General features: G+C 40.5%; 1 protein-coding gene across 1 annotated transcript in view; it reads right to left on the reverse strand.

The window, feature by feature from the left end:
• Window positions 1–16,091, reverse strand: part of ADAMTS19 (ADAM metallopeptidase with thrombospondin type 1 motif 19) — a 222,558-nt gene that overhangs the window by 74,640 nt on the left and 131,827 nt on the right. Inside the window, exons 9-10 of the mRNA XM_014577964.3 lie at window positions 4,519–4,659; window positions 2,846–2,996 (exon numbers count right to left, since the gene is read on the reverse strand). Of these exons, the coding sequence (XP_014433450.3) occupies window positions 2,846–2,996; window positions 4,519–4,659 (292 nt within the window). The remainder of the gene's footprint in view (window positions 1–2,845; window positions 2,997–4,518; window positions 4,660–16,091) is intronic.

A 16,091-nucleotide genomic window follows, 5' to 3' on the forward strand; every position in this document is an offset into this window, starting at 1 on the left:
CATTCAAGAAACAGGAATGTGGGCCAAATCAGTAGCTTCCAGAAATAACTCTGCAGGATAGGTGTTGTTAGTACTCTGCTGTAGCAAGTATTATATACAAGCAAGACCTGGCATGAGGAAGTACTTGGAATCTCTTCCTTATTACACTGGATTATCGGAGAGATCACATTCTGGAAATGTGGAGATGAGGAAGGAGTGGCTGATAGCTCTAATGTTATCATATGATGTGATTACAGATAGTCTTTCAAGTTCTTCTTAATCAAATGTATGGGCAGTAACATATTAGAAGAAATGTATTGTGCATGTGTGATGTTTACAACTATCTAGTACAAGGTGCATTTGTGAAAACTGGAGACAACACCCAAATCCTACTTGCTGTTTCAGGATGCCAAAACAACTTATTAATAAGGCTCCATGGCTGTCCCGGAAGTCAAAGATTCTGTGACTTTCTGCAATTTCCATGACTTCTGCAGGGGCTATTGTGGGGCCAGCTGCTACAGTGGCCTTGGTGCCAGCCACTCCAGCCTCTACTTGGACAGCTCTGTGCAGCTGGCCCCTAGAGCCATCAGAGCAGCAATCCCCAAGGTGGCCAGAGTAGTGGCTGCTCTGGAACTGTGGCTGGCCTTGCCCCTCTCCCCCCAGCACGAGCAGCCCTCTCAAGATTTAGCTGGGGTATTTGTAGTATAAGTCATGAATAGGTCATGGGGTATGATTTTGTGTTTATTGCATGTGACCCGTCCATGACTTATTAAAAATACTCATGACTAAATCATAGCCTTCCTTATGTGCAATTCTTTTGAGCAGTTGCTCTTATCTCTAGTAATATTTATTCACTGCCTGACAGAACAGATATATTAACCATAGGGTTGTTAAACTTGACTTTATTATTTCATGAAGGTAAAACCCTAGAACAGAAGAAACATGGGACATTCAAAACTAAATATTAGAAATCTATAGAGGACAAGACCAAGAAAGTAATGACCCTATACTCGAGTATACTCAAGAGTATAGTCAGATTAACTTCAGGATCATAGGCGTGTGCAGGGGGTGTGCTCAGGCACACCCTAATGTAAAAAGAAAAGTGGCTTTGCATTTTAATTTAATTGCATAATAAACTTTTTAAGTAAAGTTTAGTTGTTAATTTAAAAAAAATTAAGTTTAGTTAAGTTTTAGTTTCTTTAGTTAGTTTGATGAATAAAAATAATGTCCTTTTTGATTGAGTACAGTAATTCCTCATTTAACACTATAGATATGTTTCAGAAAATAATCACGTTAAGTGAAAACGTGTTATGTGGGGTCAATTTTCCCATTGAAAATAATGGAAAAGGTGGGGGTTGCATTTCAAGCGGTGGTGTCTTTTGGGACTGGGACATAAGGTTGGGGGAGAAAGGGGACTGGGTTACAGCAGGGAGGGGAGGTGTTTGGCTCTGGGGAAGGGAAGGAGAGGAGAGGGAAGGGGGATTGGGTAGGGAGTATGCCCCTGTGACAGGTCTACTGGGACCCACACTGCGTCTGGTAAGGGGAGGTCTCCAGGGAATGGCGCGGCAAGTGGCGAACCCTCCACCGCTTTGCAACCGCCAGTGATGGGCTGGCTGGGGAAACCCAGCCGCTGGCCTGCGGGGGCAGAGGAGAGGGGGCAAGGCGTCCGGCGAGGGGGAGTCAGCGGGGAATGGCACTGCGAGCAGCGAACCCTCCACCGCTTTGTAGAGAGGCAGGGGAAGCCCCGCGCAGCCGCCGGCAATGGGCCTGCTGGGGAAATCGTGTTATTCTGGTGATGGTCGTTTAATTCAAAAAACATTCCCTAAAAAAAAAATCATGCTATTGTGAAAACGTGTTAAGCGGGCACGTGTTAAATGAAGAATTACTGTATTCAATAAAAGTTCACCTTTAAAAAAATTCCCTGGGTGCACACCCTAATAAAATGTGCTGCCACGCCTATGATCAGGATAATAACGACCATTACTGCAAATAGCAGACAAAAGTATAGGACATCCTGACAGACAGCTTTGAAAAGCATCTTAGAGAGTACATGCAACCTGCAGATGATTAACCAGGCATCTAATTCGACATGGTTTCATTAGGACAACATTCCTGATTTACTTACCCATAATAGGAGCATAGGGAAATTAGAAGAGTGTTGTACAAAGGTAATATGCAACTGCACATACATATACTTAACAGTCTGGTCCATAAACTGTAGTTTAATGATAGATAATATGAGTTTTTGCACTGGCTAAGAAAAAACGTGGGAAAGTAAAACATTTCTTCCCAGCCCTCTCAGAAAAGAGTGACTAGAGTAAGGCTCACAGAAGACCATGATAAACTACAACTTTAACTACTTCCATGGATGGGCGGGTGGGTGCTGCTTCACCTTCTCCAAGTAAAGGAGAGCTTTCCCTGCACCAACATGGACATAAGTAGCTCCTCTTCTCTTTCAGCCACCTGGAGAGAGAGGGGTAGGAATAGGGCAGTGTCCCCATACGGACCTGGTATGAAGCTGCCATATCAAGTAACACTCTGGCTCTCTAGACCTTAAAGGGTGACACACATTTTCCAAGAAACCAGAAAATGGCCCCCATCATTTAATGTGCTGTGAAGTTATTTACTTCAGAGGGTCCATGACTTCACTAGATGTATTTTTTCTATTTTTATACTGAAACCAGCACTCTAATGGTGTACATTAAAGCTCCAATCCAGCACTGCTGTATCAGGGCCTAAATAAAACATGCCCATGTAAACTTTGACATGGAAAATGTAAAACACTGGTTAGAAATTGGTAATTCTCTCTTTCATGCTGTCACTGAAAAAAATAACTCTCTGTTCTAAAGTAAATAACAATCCTTACCTGCATTTCTTGACAAAATGAAGCCATTGGTCCAAACAGAATCTGACACTGTTCATCTGCAGTGTACGTCATTCCTGGCAGTTTGGAGGGAATAATCACAGAATTGAGGCTTTGGGGATTTGTCTGGAGCAAACAGTTACTGGCCTTTGACCTGCCAATATGAAGAGATTTATAAAATGTTGAATAATATTAATAAAAGTTGGTTATTCTGTTGACATAGAACATATGCAATTGTTATAAAGAAGAATTAACAGATCTTAAGGGGAATGTTTAAAGCAGCATTTTGCTGATGTTTATACCAGTTAATTTAACAGTTCTCTCTTTTGTTGTATATTTACAGAAAAATAAAACAGAGTATGGATTACAGGCAGCTATAAGGATTTCAGGAAAATACTTAAAGCGCTGTTAGTGTAAATATTACATAATGTAATTGTTTAAAAATGAGATGACTTTTAATAAATATTTAAAGAGCTTACATTTTTTCTCAGATTTTAAATTTCAGTGTTTTTCAAGTATCAAGATTTCAGCTAGCATTCACTTTTCACCCAAAAGTAAAGAAAAAACAGAGATGAAAATACATGGACCTCCATTAGATCTGATATCTAAATGAACACATCTACACATTGTCCTTGAATCTCAATCATTCATTCCAGTGACAGGTCAATATAGACTTTTAAGGACTGCTCAGTTGTAAGTACAAACTGAACCTCTCAAGTCTGGCATCCTTAGGACCTTATGGGTGCCGAATTTGCCAAACCATGTGAGGTTAATATTGTAGTTAGTGGGTCTCTTTTTATTTTACCGAGGTGAATAAATGGAACAATGCTTGCAATGCTCTTCAGTAATGTATGACTGTACTGATACACTCTTTATAAGTCTACACATAGTCAAGGCTTATCAGTTCTTTTCATAACAAACTGTTAATGTTGTTACACAATTTTACTGTATTGGTACAAGGATATAAGTAAATAAAGCATAAAAAACATGTTTATACTTAGCAGTATTATCAACACTTCCACTCTTGCTGAGAAGAGATTTAGGGGATAATTTAGAACTAAATAACAGCACAGAACACTGAGAGCCAGCACTGGCATCTTTAAACAAACTTTACAGGATAGCTGCAAATTTGACCACACCCACAATAAGTGGACATACAGGTAAAATCATGACAAACCATGGATGCTGATGTTCAACCTACAGTAAATTGCCACTAGGCATAACAATCTGTTCAAGAGGGCTATTCTTGAGGATTATTCTCTATATAATGCACAACTGTCTTATGTTGGTATGATTCTATGTATCAGTCTCAATTAAAGAACTCAAAGTATTTCTATTAAAATAAAATTCTTTCCCCATGCTGTTTGTTACTGAATGATAACACAGGACATGATAATATCTGTAATATGTTATATGCAAAATAGATATCAATATAGATGTCAGTTTGAATACACAATCTTCCTAATATTTATTTTATGCAATATCTTTATTAATTTTTTTGATTAAGAAGGTGACTTTTTGGTTGTTAATATGCAGCTATTATCAACAATATTTCCTTTTTAACCTCATACAGAAGATGGTAAAGTAAAGTGTACAAAGGATTTGGCATATCTGAAAATTAGAGCAACTAAAGTAAAAGAATTTTTTTAAGCAAGTCCATTTCTAGACTGAATTACCTGAGGAATCTTTCTAGATCTTCCCTGCTGCACCGGGACCAAGAAACGTCACCAAGATTCTGTCCTTTAATCCATTCTCCAGACATGATATGGAGACCATCTGCACAGGATGGGTGGTCATTGTCATGATTTATTCCCATGCTGAATTTTGAAGGTATTGAAAAATAAAAATTTATTTTAAGAAAAACAGCATAATAAAGATTTTTTTAAAATGGTTAAGAACATAAGAATGGCCATACTGGGTCAAACCAATAGTCCATCTCGCTAAGTATCCTGTCTTCCAACAGCGGACAATGCCAGGTACTTCAGAGGAAATGAACAGAACAGGCAATATCTGAAAGAACCATCCTCTGTCATTCATTCCTCATTGCTGGTAGTTGGAAGGATAATGACACCTAGAGCATGAGGCTGCATCCCAGGCCATCCTGGCAAGTAGTCATTGAGGAACTTATCCTCCATAAAAATGCCTAATTCTTTTTTGAACCCATTTATACTTTTGGCCTCCAGAACAAACTGTATTTCTCCAACAACGAATGAGAAGACCATCATGAGCTTACATAACAAAGCCAGTGAATCAGTGTTCTAAATTGAACTTGTTTTCATTACACTTTAGTTTGTTTACTGTTGGCCACTTGCATTTAGCTAACTAATAAGTGAGATATAGTGTTAAAATATTCAGAGCAGAAGTTTATTGTAGACTTACAATTTTTACAAATTTTTGGTGGCAGTAACTTTTATTTCAAATAGCAGCAATGGAAGGTCTCAAGGGAGCTACGTCCAAAAGACACAGCATCCATACTGAAAAATGTGGTGAATGCTCCCCCAGGACACTGTCATGCAGAAGTCACAAAATTCTGCTAGAAAATCTACTTCTGTCTGACACTTTGAAAGTGCTAAGTTGTTGCTTTTGAAGATTCACTGCCACTTAGAAAAAGACCAAAAAATCCTGTTAGATCGTAGGCAGCTGTCTGGGGGAATTTTTTAAGTGAAAAAGGTGCGTTAAAGCTTTCAAAAGTAGCTATTTAGATACTCACAGAGTTTCTATGAAAAAGTTAATAACCAGCTACTTTTGACTATTTATTGTCACTATAAGGATACTTTTCAGAGCAATGTATACAGAGTGGCAGTCGGAATTTTGACACTTCTTCAGGACTTAAGATAGTCTTGTACTTTGCACTATCACAAAGCAACACTTTTTAAGTGATTCACTGCACACAAGCACTATTCTATACTTTGGCCCTTACACTTAAAGTGTTTATTCATTTAAGTTGGCTATATTGGTCATTTCTGACAAAATGTCCTTGTTTTCAACCAAAAAATTAATGCTTATGTAACTGCCACCAGGAGGATTCAAATGTGGGACCTCTGAAGCTTAGTATAGAAGCCTCTACAGCTTAAGCTATAATGCCAACTGCCTCTCAGCTTAGGTTATAGAGCTTCCTTGTTCTTATCTCCCACTGTAAGTAGTGTAAGTGCCAGTATATTGACCAGTGAACCACACTAGGTGTGTGGGTTACACTTACAGAAAGTGTCAAGGCAATTTTTCTTTCATGAATACGAGTATTAATATGTACTGATGTCATATGCCTTCCTACATCTCACCATGTAGGTTTCACGTTGACATTAAAATTTAAACAAAACAAAACAAAAACACCATGCAACCTTGCCAACTTTCTCTCCTGACCATCCTCTGCCTCACACAAAACTGTTTAGTCAAATATCAGGAACTCTAGGTCAATAGCTACCCCGTGTCTTTTAAACGTGCCCATTATTTCAAAATATTGTTTAAAATAATGGGTGTGCTGTTTTGGCATTCCTGTAACCCTTATTCCACGAGGGTTAAGGGATGTGTTGCAAGAGTATGTTATTTTGAAATTTGGCACCAAACTTCAAAATTAGCTATTTCGAAATACAATCGAAATAATATAGTGGAAATAATGCTTCTAAAATCATGAGAGATTATTTCTGAGAAAATTTCTGGACTGTGGTACAGGCAGTCCCCGACTTACGCGGATCCGACTTACGTCGGATCCGCAGTAACGAACACGGACTGCGGGACCGTGCGGTCCCGCCGCCCGTGTACTCCCGGGCAAGAAAAGCTGCTCCACGTCTCCCTGGTCTGCAGACCAGGAAGACGCGGCGCAAAGGGGGCGCCTGGGCTGCCCCCCTGCCGGCTTCCCCCTCGGCTTTGCGAAGTCAGCGCTGTAGTCAGCGCTGGTCAGTTTCAGCAGTGGCTGAATCAGGACGCCTGGGGCAGAGCAGCTGGGGTGCTGCTGGGTTGCTCCAGTAGCGCCGGATCGGCGCTACTGGAGCAACCCAGCAGCACCCCAGGTGCTCTGCCCCAGGCGTCCCCAAGTCAGCTGCTGCTGAAACTGACCAGCGCTGACTACAGGAAGCCCGAGGCAGAGTTACTCTGCCCCGGGCTTCCTGGAATCAGCCGCTGATCAGTTTCAGCAGCAGCTGACTTGGGGACGCTTGGGGTTCTTAAGTTGATTCTGTATGTTAGTCGGAACTGGCAGTCAGTTTCAGCAGCGGCTGAATTTGGACACCAGTTCCGACTTACATACAGATTCAACTTAAGAACAAACCTATAGTCCCTATCTTGTACTTAACCCGGGGACTGCCTGTATATAAGTACAGAACATGAAACAGACTTCAAAAAAGTGCATGTAGTTTCATTTTTATGCCAGCAATATGTGGATGACAACATGAATGTTCATGACGGATATATTGGATTGTACAATGTAGCCATGAAAGTAATCATGTTAGCAACTAAAGATACATTATACCATCTAAATATGAGGATCCACAACTGTCATAGACAATGTTATGATGATTCCATTAACATGGCAGGCTTAGTAACAGATCTAAATAGAACATTTCAACAAGTGGAACCACAAGCTACTCATTGCTATGGGCATGCTTTGAATTTTGAATGCCTGGATGCTATTAAGAATAATGCTATCCTAAGAGTTACTCTTGAAATTATTTACAAAAAAAAAAAATCACAAAATTAATTTTAAAAACTCATCTAAATTAAATGTTGCATTTTAAGAAATAAAATATGAAATACTAGATTATTTGCCTGGCATTGCTTGGGTCCTTAACTCAATTAATTTTTGTTTTTTTGGAAAATAAAATGAAAATGTACGTGCTTCATGGAAATCATTGTTCTGGAGTGGGACTGTGGATGAAGGATTCAGTATGCAGGCTGCCCAGAAAAGAAAGGACTACCCCCCACTCTCTCTCCACAACAGCTTGAGGCTAGGTGAGAAGTAACTCTTCATGGCCACTGCAGCTCAGGCAGGCACAGCCAGGGGAGGAGTGCAATGCTGGGACCAAATCCACTGAAAAAATTTAATGTTGATATACAGAATGCCTAAACTTCCAAGAAAGAGAAAATTTTCATAGAAAAAGCAAATAGGAACAGAAGAAGCTAGGTACCCAAATGCAATAAAGGAATTTTATAAGTACATCTACTTCTAAGTAATTGATTTTACAATGCCAGGTGTTCAATTTAGGTTTGAATAGAAAGGTTACAAAATTATTAAAAATCTTGAAACTCTCACAGGAACTCCAAATGTAACAGAAGAGTTCAAGACATGCTTGTTATGCATGATTTTGATGGCCATCATAATTGACTGATTAGTCGGCTTCATCTGCTGCAAGCCATCTGTCAGCTTACAGAAAGATCACTGAAATAGTTTGTTTCTCTCAGCCAAGATGAATGTGCACTGTTTTTCCCCCCAAAGTAGTAGAGTTGTTGAAAATGATTTTAGTGGTACCAGCAACCAATGCTATAAGCAAGCATTGTTTAAGTGTGCTACGATGTATTAAAATATGGCTTTGAGCCACAATGAGACAGTGCCAGTTCAAGTGCTGTATGCTTTTACATGCACAAAAGGACAAAACTGATGACTTACAGCTTACAGATGTTGCAGAAGAATTCATGTAAAGAAACCCAGGGTGAAGATCATTGTTTGGAACTTTTTCAGATTTGTAAGTCATTCTTTTTGTTCATGCTTAAAAAAATAGTGCCTTAATGAGCAGTTTTGTACCATGACTAAATTTCTCCATATTTAATAAACTGAGATAAACGAGCTTCTGTCCTCAACTTTGTGTTTTCTTTATTAATGCAATACTTATTTTTGGGGTCAGTACTACAGTTCCCCTTCTCTAAGCCCCCAAATTGTCTCTGCCCATGACAGATGACTTGCTTCAGCTGCAGGAGCTACGCTAGTTCAAGAATGATTCTCTCGCCTCTGCACTGCAACTCACTGGCTAGAATCCAAAGTACTCAAAAGCTATACTTCACCTCCTGCTAAGACCATTTTCCTTTCCATCTGTTGGAGAACTTTTTAAAAATCTTCCTAGACACTTCAAGGCCATATTTAATTATAACTTCTTCAAGAGTCCATCTACATTCTGATTTCATTGGTACAAATTCTACCGTTGAGCCAAAACTTATATAACAAACCTTGGCAAAATGTATTTAGATTCAGATTTGAAAATTCCAGTTTTTACTCTTTTGCTCATCTAGTGAATATAATATGTTATTAGACTATCCATTAAAGGTATGAAGGTCAAATATAAGAAAAAAAATCAGATATACATCAAATTTAGGCAGGTGATATTAAAAGAAAAGAAAAACAAGGGAAACAAACAATTTTAAAATATTAATCAAAACAAAGTTCTGTCCCTTTATTCCCCTTAGCACATATATCATAACAAATATCCTGATATGATTTCCCATATAAAGCAAGTAGGATAGGACAAAACTGTATACTGTAGGAAGACTAACGGAGAGACCACAGAAGGCCTCATACTGCCTTACATTTTGCTGAATGTTCAGGGAAAGGATTATGACTACAAAGAGCAAAAATCAAAATTTCTACATTGTGGGAATTTTTGACATTTCAAAATTTATTTGTGCTCCATATATGAACAAAAACAACTTAAAATAGTAAGTCTAAAAAAATCCAGTTTCAAAATTTTGTATTGGAAACTATCATTTCAAAATGTATTTCTGTTTAGAAACATATTTTTTATTTTAAATATTTTCTATTATTTATACTGGGTTTTGTGACATGTCAGTAGTCATTATTACTTCTACAACATAATATATTCAAATAAGTAAAATATTCTATTTTTAGAATATATTATTTTTCTATTTTATTTTTAAATCATTATGGGTAAACCATTACTGAATGCAGATTGAATACTTATTTTCTTGATCAAAATGCTTTCAGTTTTTGCTATAACGAAAAGTTTAATACTTTGATAGTTTGATCGAGAAAATAAGTGCTCATGATAGAAAGGGCTTGCGTGTTGTGTGGTGGCGGGAGTTTTCAGAGGGGAAAAAAAGGCCCCTGGTGGCTAGAGGAGGTCTGGACAGAGAAAAAAGGCCCTTGGGTGGCCTGCGGAGAATTGGAGAAAGGACCATGACAGCTAGGACTCCCTACCCTGATCCTTTCCTCACCCCCCAAAACCTCACTCTCACATCTCTCTAGTCCCAGCCTCCTGCTCTCTCCTTCCCACATCACCAAGGCCCTGCCTTGACTCCTGAACCACTAGCCCTCTGCCCTGAAGGACCCAGGTAATGTTCAGTCTGCTAGTAGTAATATATCGAGAACTCTCTATAAAAGTAAATATATCACCTTTTAAAGCTTACAATTATTTCTGTAATATAAAAATTAATACACGCAGGAGTTATTTAACAAAGAGAAGATTAAGGATGAGTTGATGATCTACTATAGATTTGAAATAATTTGTGCATCTGTCTGTGTGTCTGTTGGTCCTTCTGTGAGTCCATTTGTTTAAGAACCCTTCCAAAATGCTAAGAGCTAGGAGCAGCAAATTTGGTGTGCAGCTTTTTCCTATCATAACTTAAAGCAAGTTAAGCTTTTGGTTATACCAGGAAGATAGGATGTGCTTGGAATTTGGTTGTTTCTCATAAAATGGAAAGAGAGGGTATCTGGTAAGAGGGACAGTTATACTGTAGAATGATCACTTTTTCTGTATAATTTATAGATATTATCATCAGCTAATTATGACAAACTTTTAACACAATATTCTTTGCTATCTTGAAAGTATCCATTTTTCTTTGTACTTTGCAAAATTATCTCATTTTCAACTATTCATTAAATTTGGATCAAAATATCTGTTTTTAAATTCATAGCAGGAATCTTATGTGTACTAACTTTTCAAGCACTTCCCACCTTCCATCAAGTTTGCTGCTATACCATTCTAAATCTACATGAAATCTCAACTGAAATAACACTTTACCTAGAATCTGGTACACTACTGAAATTTAAATTTATATTTTGTGGACCACCCTGGATACAGGACTCTATAAGCATCCTATCTATTATTGGAGAGGTATACCATACAGAATAGCAACTTTTATCAATATATGGATTCTATGTAAAATTCTCTTTTATGGAGAAATGTGGTTCATGCTAATTACATTCATACCAACAACATTATATATCAGTGAAATTAACATGCTGGCAAAGACAATGTGATGTAGTTCCAGTTTTCCTACTTCTGTTTACCTTTCCTTCCACTGAAAAGGGAAAATGTTCTTTCTACACTGTATTGACATTATGGCAAAGTCCAAAGCATCAGCAATGAAGAATATCATAATCCAATCAGATCCTTTCCCACAGATACTTTAATGCACTTCCAAAGTCCTCAGCAATGTAATGAAGGAAGAACACAAATTTCAAACTAGCCATTTGAAAAGCTAGCCCTACAGGAAGATACTGTACAACATAATTATTAATAAATGTAAGCTACTATAGAGTATGAGAGAACTCAGCAGTATTCACTAGTACTTTGAAAAGTTGACTAATATCTTTTCATCAGTTCTTAATGCATATTTGTATTCATTCCATGCATGGCATGCTCAACATTCTATCCATTGAACAAGTGAAGAATAAGCAGGTTAGAGATTGGTAGCACAAATTACATGGTAGAAATGTATCTATAGTTTAAACAGAGGAACTCCTGTGTGGAAGAACTTTTATATTATGGAAATAACAGTAAGCTTTAAAAGGTAATATATTTACCTTTATAAAGAGTTTTATATTGGGACAATACAATAGGCATTGCTTCACTTTGTGGACCTGACACCGTAGAAGTTAAGTATTACAGTACTCACTTTTGCCCCCCTCTTCTGTTTCAAGCAAACGAGGCATTGCAAAAGCACACACCTGCCATACATTCCTTATCATCATCAATGTAGTCTCTAGGGTTCTCAAATGTTAACTGGTTAACCTGTAAGCATACCAATTCCACTTCACTGGTGGGAGCTGGAAGAGCTCCCCAACTGCCATGAGCAGGAGGCTGTACCAGTCCCATAGGGGGCCCATCATGGACAGGGGCTGCTTTGGTAATCTGGAGCAGCCCTTGTCCATGGCAGGCCTGGGTGCATCACAGGCCTGAGTTGCTCTGGTCATCCAAAACAGCCTGTCTGTGGCAGACCCTGGTACACTGCAGCCACAGGCTGTTGCAGGTGACTGAAGCAGCCCCTGCCTGTGAGGCACATGGGCCCACCATGGACAGGGCTGAGCTGGAGCTGCCCCTGCCTGTGATGGGGGCTAAAGAGGAAGGGTGTGTTAGCCCAGCAGGGCTGAAGTCTCCCCCACCCTCACCCCTTTAATTGGTTAATCATCACATTTAACCAATTAAATGGGATTTTCATTCCTAGTAGTTTGTGGTCTGCTATAGAAAGGAAGTTGCTGCACACACCCTTCCCTCAATATATATACAGGCAGTCCCCCGAGTTATGCGGATCCGACTTACATCGGATCCGCAGTTACGAACGGCGCTTTTCTCGCCCTGGAGGATGGGAGCAGCGGGACGCCCAGATGTGCCGCGGTCTGCCGCCCCCGTCCTCCGGGGTGAGAAAAGCTGCTCCCCATCTCCCTGGTCTGCAGGGAGACGGGGAGCAAAGCTTTGGAGCACGCCCGCAGTGGGACAGCCCGGGCGCACTTGAGCTGTCCCCCTGCGGGCCTGCTCCGCGGCTTTGCTCCCCGTCTCCTGACCAGCAAACCAGGGAGATGGGGAGCAAAGCCTCGGAGCACGCCCGCAGTGGGACAGCCGCGGCGTGCCTGGACTGTCCCGCTGCCCGCGTGCTCTGCGGCTTTGGTCCGCGTCTCCCAGGTCAGCAGACCGGGGAGATGGAGCAAAGCCGTGGAGGACTTGGGCGGTCCCGTCTCCCTGGTCTGCTGGGGGTGGGGGGTGCAGCTAATGCCCTCCCTACAGCAGACCAGGCTTTTCTTGCCTACCCCTGGGGTAGAGCAGCTGGGGGCTGCCGGGTTGGTCCCGCAGCGCCACTCCGGACCAACTTGGCAGCACCCCAGCTGCTCTGCCTCAGGCATCCTGATTCAGCCGCTGCTGGTCAGTTTCAGCAGCGGCTGAATCAGGATGCCTGGGGCAGAGCAGCTGGGGTGCTGCTGGGTTGCTCCAGTAGCGCCGAGTAACCGTGCTACTGGAGCAACCCAGCAGCACCCCAGCTGCTCTGCCCCAGGCATCCCCAAGTCAGCCGCTGCTGAAACTGACCAGCGGCTGACTACAGGAAGCCCGAGGCAGAGTTGCTCTGCCCCAGGCTTCCTGGAATCAGCCGCTGATCAGTTTCAGCAGCAGCTGACTTGGGGACGCCTGGGTTTCTTAAGTTGAATCTGTATGTAAGTCAGAACTGGCGTCCAGATTCAGCCGCAGTTGAAACTGATCAGTTTCAGCAGCGGCTGACGCCAGTTCTGACTTACATACAGATTCAACTTAAGAACAAACCTACAGTTCCTATCTTGTACGTAACCCGGGGACTGCCTGTAACAAATATGCATATAAAGTGAACACAGACTGGGAATGGAGAAAACTTAACTCACCATCTCTTCCACCATTTCATGTAATGCAATACAAAATGTGGAGACTCATTGGCATATCGCCTTTTACCAAGGGATAAAGTAATGGAAGAATATACATATTATACAGTTTCAGAGGGTAGCCGTGTTAGTCTGTAAAAAAAAAAAAACACAACTAATAGTCCTGCAGAACTTTAGAGACTAACAAAAAATGTGGATGGTATCATGAGCTTTCGTGAGCACAACCCAAGTGGCTTACAAAAGCTCATGATACCTGCTGCACTTTTGTTAGTCTCTAAGGTGCTGCAAGACTATTTGTTGTTTTTTAAGTTTTTTCATATTATACAGAGCATGCTTACACTTTTCATTGTAATGATCATGAAAAGGAAAGAGCATAATGTTCAATTTGAGGAAATATCTCAGTGCATGGTATTTAGTAAGAGACACGCTATAATGGACATGAGTGAGAGACAACTGCACTTTTTCACGTAGCCTACATCTACACTGCCCTCTCCTGCACAAGAAAATATGCAAATGAAGCAAAGCAGTGATGGCTCCTTTTTGCACAAAAACCCCCTCTTGCATAAGAGTCGTTCTTCCTGAGAAAAAAAGAGGCTCATTTCACCGCTTTGTCTCATTTTAATTTTTTTTGCACAAGAGAGCAGTGTAGATGTAGCCAAAACAGAAAACCACTTCAGAAATTGTGTCTGTGCGTAGTACTGTTCTGGGGCTTAACACTTGTATTTTTACCTAATTTATCATGCTGGGCAAATTGCCCCTTGTATTCATGAGCCCCTCATTCCCTCTTTTTGGAACCACTGATTCTTGTGTGAGAGCAAAACAATCTTGCATTTATGTTTTGTGGTGGGAAGATAAGGCAGTTTGGGGAAAGGAATCAAACATCTCACTAGTCTAATGTGCTATATTTAACAAAAAAATCTTGCTGCACTTTTAGGAAAAGTGCATCATATGTGCATGGAACTGATCAAATTGTGCTGTAAGAAAAGAAGCTTTCTTATTCTGAATGGGATATAAAAATGCTTAATCCATCCTGGCTAAGAGAATATATACACGTCACATATTGCATGAAAATAGGACATGTCCCATGGAAAACATTTTGTAACTGAAACATTAGCAATACTTCAACTCACTTTATTCAGCTAACATACATTTATATAATCTCATTTAAATGCATTTTGACAAAGAGCCTTAGTCAAATAAACTTGCCACTAACATTATGCATGGTTGTCAAGTCAACTGAAAAATATTTTTATCTTATAAAACCTCTCAAACTTGTTTAAAAGCTACTGCCAGAAAATTTTTGTGATGTCATGCAGAAAACTGGAGCACACTATGGGAGACTAAGGATGACCCATATTGATATCTAACATGAAATAGGAATTAGAATTTTTTTTACCTAAATTTCTGTGTACTCAGAACGGTGATCCAGTTGATATAGTCTTGGACTTCAAAAAAGCATTTGACAAGGTCCCTCACCAAAGGCTCCTAAGCAAAGAAAGCTGTCTTGGGTAAAAGGGAGGTCCTCTCATGGATCAATAATGGGTTGAAAGTAGGGATGTCAGCGGAGAAGCTATTAACTGGTTAACCAATAAGCGACTGATTATTGGTTAACGATCTCAGTTAAGCGCAACAAACTCTCCTTCTCCACCCAGTGCTGTGCATTTAAAACTCGGAATGGCAGGTTGGCTCAGTCCCAGCCCAGGTCCAAGTTTTAAATGGAGAGCATGCAGGGGAGCCACCTTGAACCCTGCGTGAGGAGCTGGTTTTAAAACAGAAGCATGCAGTGGGATGCTGCACCAGTCTCTGATACAGAGGCAGCAGTGTGGTGTGACAGAGGGCTCCCTCAGAGTAGGCTTGGGAGCCAGAAGCACACTGAGTGCTGGCTGGCCCTGGGTGGGGGAGAAGCACCAAGCAATCATGTAACCATTAAGAATTTTAGTGGTTAAATGATTACTGAAATGAACGATTTCTAACATTCCTAGTTGAAAGTTAGGAAACAAAGGGTAGGGATATATGGTCAATTTCCACAGTGGAGAGAGGTAAATAGTGCATTCGCCCAACCAGGGCTGTCCTTACCAATATGCAGACTATATAGCTGCATAATGCACCCAAAGGTTTGAGGTACCAGTCGGTCTCAATGTCTCCCCAACGGCCTCTTCCTATCCCTATTCTGTGTCTCTGCTTCCTACAGAGAGGATCTAGTTAAATTAACATGAAAAAGGCCTGCCAGGCCTATTAGCAGAATGCTGAACCTATAAAAGAGCCATTCACAGGCAATGAAGCCATTTTAAGAGGCATTTGACAACCCCAAGTATATACCGTCGGTTTCTGAATTTACTGTGCTAATCTACAGGACCTCGCTTTTAAAATTTGCTACAACATATTTCATTAGTGTGTTGCTGAAGATTATAAAATTACACCTTAAAAAAATCATCATCCCATGCCCCCCTAGATTGGGCACAGGGGCACCAGTTTAATAGTACTGCACAAGAATCTAAAAATCCTAAGGATGTCCCTGCCCCCAGGGAGCTATACTGGACCAATGCTGTTCAACATATTCATAAATTATCTGGGAATAGGCGTAAACAGTGAGGTGGCAAAGTTTGCAGACAATAAAACAATATTTAAGACAGTTAAGTCCAATGCTGATTCTCAAGAATTACAAAGGGATCTCACAAAACAGAG

This window comes from Pelodiscus sinensis, chromosome 6 (genome assembly GCF_052426305.1).
Source record: "Pelodiscus sinensis isolate ZL-2025 chromosome 6, ASM5242630v1, whole genome shotgun sequence".
NCBI classification, from domain to species: Eukaryota; Metazoa; Chordata; order Testudines; family Trionychidae; genus Pelodiscus; species Pelodiscus sinensis.